Raw genomic sequence first — 3,684 nt, 5'->3', positions numbered from 1 at the left:
TTTTCGGATATATTATCACACCCATTCTGTGGTGTATATAAACAGATTACAATTGTACTACAACCGTACTACAAAACATATACAAGGTAAGTAATTACAACAATATATTCTCTTGTAGTCTATTCCTAATAGGTAACGATGACTCACACTAACATAGCTCTGGCAAAAACAAAAAACAAAAAAAGGGGCCGCCCGGGTTGGCACCAATACAAACTGCCTTACAACACTGCAGGCAAAGGAAAGAAAGCTGCTAAACGAGGTGGAAAGAAAAAGAGAAAAAGATCCAAGGCTAGGAAGAATCTGACATCCCAGATGGAGGGACTTCGGGTGATGTTGCTAACTCCAACCTTAAGGGAAAGGAGTTAGCTATTATTTAAATATAAAAACTTTATATTTTCAAATCTAGTATGTGAAGAAGTAGCTTTTAGAGAGATGTTTCTATGTTTCAGTTGTACCACAACTGCGTGTAAGTAAGTGAGACGTAGATGAATGATTTTTTCTTTAGGCTTCTTTTTAGTGTACTAGGCTTGTTTTTATACGAGCTTTTCTTAAACTGTAATGAGCTGCAGTAAAACAACAGGAAAATGTATAAAACCACTATTGAAACCTATTATGCATTGCAGTAGATTATATCAAATACAAGAAATGGCCACTTTGTGAAATGTTCAACGAGTCGGCAGTGCAGCACACTTCACTGTTCAACCCTACTCTAATCTCTGGCGTCCTCCAGCTGCTTGGAACTAGGTAATGGTTGATCGATACCATAGCTTTGAAAAGTTCTGGAAATATGAGACCCTACAACATCATTTACAACAAACTAAGTAAAGAGGGAATTCAACATATTAGGATTGATAATCAATTGCACAAACTATCATTGATTAAACTATGTAAATTGAAAAGTTATTATATACATAAAATACTGACCGATGAGTATACAGGATAATTGTTTCAGAGAAAATCAATGTTTTCAAGGTAATCTCTAAAGGAAAGTAAATTATTCCGTATCCACTTTTATGATGGAAGGCCATGATCACGTAAAAATACAGGAGGCCTAAAGAAAACCACAAAAAAAAAAAAAAAAAAAAAATCAGAATAAACTTGAGGAGGCCTCCAAAATGTTTTGGTCTTTCAGCTGGTCATCACCAAAGGATGTTGATGATATGTTTCTACTTACAGACATTCCACCATTCACACAAGGTCACAGTCTCAAGCAGGGAAAATTCTTAAACATAAAAGATTGAGATTCAAATTTTCCAAAAAAAAAAATTCAAAGCATAAATTTCAAATGGCTGGTCTTTGCAATGCATAAACATCCAACAGTTTGAGACATGAACGTGAAGGGCATATCAACTTCGAGAAACTTAAATGCACAATATTCACCGCACATGTTTCTTTATTTTTGCTTTTTGGGTCAAGGATGCATTACCCATATCAGCGTAAATGAGGGACTCTCCCTTATCAGTACATATCATTAAGGGTCTAGTCCCAAGGAATGAAGAAGGTGCCGGTTGATTGTTTAACTTCACATGAATGCTTACATTATAATACATTATTACTTATTTTGAATAAGATAAAAATGTTTGTAAAGATCAATAAATAATGAATCACAAGAGTATACATATAGCAGCTAGCTACAACTGATCAATTTTCTCAATGAGCTCTACTGGTAGAGTAGTTTACCCTTGGCAGAAATTCTGAATGAAACAAATGTCTGACAGTCACTTTATCCCCAACAAATAATCTCTGCAGATGGTGCTATCCAAGCCAAGGAAGGATCCAACCAATAATCTCTGTCCCCTAACGGAACAGCAAAGGTTAGCTGCAGCTGCTTGACACTAGGTAATGGTGGAGACCCTTCCCTTCTGCAATGTTCTGGTATTATGAGACCCTACAAGCCATTGACAGCAAATAATTAAAGAGGGAGAAGAACATAAAAGAATTACACTTTGCTGACTTGTTTTTCACATTGCTTTTTGTTGCTCGTGAAAAGTAACACTTTGAAACAGCGAGGTGCAATATGAGAAACAAGAGACTGCAAAATATCTGTAGCACTAAAAGAATTGAAAAGGAGATTCTATAATACCTCAGCATCACGAATATCTATCTCCACTTTTCTGGAGCAATCGAAACTTTCAAGACAATCTCTCAGAAACGAATAACATTCAAAGGTCCACCCATAATTCGTAATTCTGACTGTAGCCTCTAACAACCTCGGTGGAGATTCCACAAAATGGACCTTGGCCTCCGCAACACCACTAAACAGAATATACTCCAGATTTGGAGTGAAAATTGCGTTCTCCATACTCTCTTCGCATCCAAGCAAATGGAGTTCTTTCAACCCCCCACACTAAACACGTAAAGAAGCTTCAGGTTGTCACATTTCCACATTATGGAGGGCACAGGTACACTTGGAAACGAACATAAAAGACTCAAGATTGATACACTGAACTACAAAATCCAACGAATGGCAGTTCATAATTTCCAATGATTTAAGACTCGAACACGAAATGTGAAGATCCAGGGGCGTGTAGCCAAGATCACGAGATGAGGGCAACCATGAATTAAGATCTCAAGATCAATTTCGTCATCGAATTCAACCTCTTTGAGGGACATGGTTTTCAGTGACACTAGTGTTATAGGATCATCATCAACTCCAACTCTAGTTTCGGCTTCGACGAAACAGAGCTCTAACTCTTTGACACATCTCTCAATTGCAAACGTCACACACTTGTCAATCTTGTCCTTATCGTCTCCGGCGAGACAGTATGTCAGCTTCTCTAAGCTCCTCTGTTTCTGGCACCGTATCAAGCAATTCTCCAAGAATCGGAGGAATCTTTGGAACTTGGCAGGGTCGTCGGAATCGGAGGGGTCGCCCTCGTCGAAACAGCGCCGCCCACTGCTTCGAAACGGCGGTTGCCTAAGCGGCGAGTTTGAAGGGAAGGAAGAGAGGATTTGTTCGATGACGCTGTCGGGTAAGTAAGGAATTGTGGCGGCGGAGGTGGTGGCGATCGGGGGGGCTCCGATCGTGGTCGGTTTTGAGTCGTTTGAATTTTGGGGAAATCATTTTTGCGTTGTTCTGGCGGAATGGTCGATATTTGTAGGAAGTGGGAATTTCACCGCGGAAATATCTCGCGAGATCTGTACAAGTCTGAGTTTCTCGGGAGAAGTTTGGGTGGGAAATTTAAGGGAGTGTTTGGATCACTCTTCCTTCTCTCTTAAATTTGATGGAAAGCAAATTACATCTTCCTTCTCTCTTAAATTTGATGGAAAGCAAATTGAGTTTTGTAAAATTGAAGGAAAATCTTTGAATCAAGCTAAAATATAAATATTTTTTTCATCTGTAAATAAGTGAGGTTGAGTAAACTTTTAGGCCTCATTTGGTTGCCGAGAAGGAAATTGGTTCTTTGGTATTTTCTATGAGCATGGGAAAGTAAATTTCTCACTAATTTCCCTGCCAATGTTTGGAAACACTAGGAAAGTAATGGGAAAATGTATTTTACTTTCTTTTCCGATGTTTGGTTTGTGCATTAATAGGAAAGTAGATAACATCAATTTTTCAAGAATATCCTTATTATCAAAACATAAACAATTCAGGATTCAAAAGTTTCATGGATAATTTGGTAATAACAACAATTAAAATAATCTTTAGAATAGGTAATTAATGCAGGGAAAGTATGAGGGAAA

At 38.0% G+C, this 3,684-nt stretch overlaps 1 protein-coding gene across 2 annotated transcripts; it reads right to left on the bottom strand.

Moving 5' to 3' along the window:
* Window positions 1-557: 557 nt before the first annotated feature.
* Window positions 558-3,055, bottom strand: LOC112174506. Of its 2 annotated transcripts, XR_002926041.2 has the most exons (3): window positions 2,084-3,055; window positions 1,681-1,888; window positions 558-795 (listed from the first exon to the last, which is right to left on the bottom strand). XR_002926041.2 is itself a non-coding variant. In XM_024312286.2 (2 exons), the coding sequence occupies exons 1-2, from the start codon at window positions 2,300-2,302 to the stop codon at window positions 1,724-1,726; spliced, it is 384 nt and encodes a 127-aa protein (XP_024168054.1). In that variant the 5' UTR covers window positions 2,303-3,055; the 3' UTR covers window positions 1,060-1,723. The 2 variants fall into 2 exon arrangements, 1 of the variants encoding a protein (XP_024168054.1); XM_024312286.2 differs by lacking the exon at window positions 558-795 and having other exon boundaries at window positions 1,060-1,888.
* Between the last annotated feature and the right edge of the window lie 629 nt (window positions 3,056-3,684).

This window comes from Rosa chinensis, chromosome 6, assembly GCF_002994745.2.
Source record: "Rosa chinensis cultivar Old Blush chromosome 6, RchiOBHm-V2, whole genome shotgun sequence".
NCBI classification, from domain to species: Eukaryota; Viridiplantae; Streptophyta; class Magnoliopsida; order Rosales; family Rosaceae; genus Rosa; species Rosa chinensis.
This window is presented reverse-complemented; position numbering and strand designations above follow the sequence as displayed.

Excerpts from the sequence above, each read along its gene's own strand:
- LOC112174506 (XM_024312286.2), bottom strand. The coding sequence starts at position 2,302 with ATGGAGAACGCAATTTTCACTCCAAATCTGGAGTATATTCTGTTTAGT. Across the intron at positions 1,889-2,083 it reads TAGATATTCGTGATGCTGAG|GGTCTCATAATACCAGAACA; the intron begins GTATTATAGAAT and ends AATGGCTTGTAG.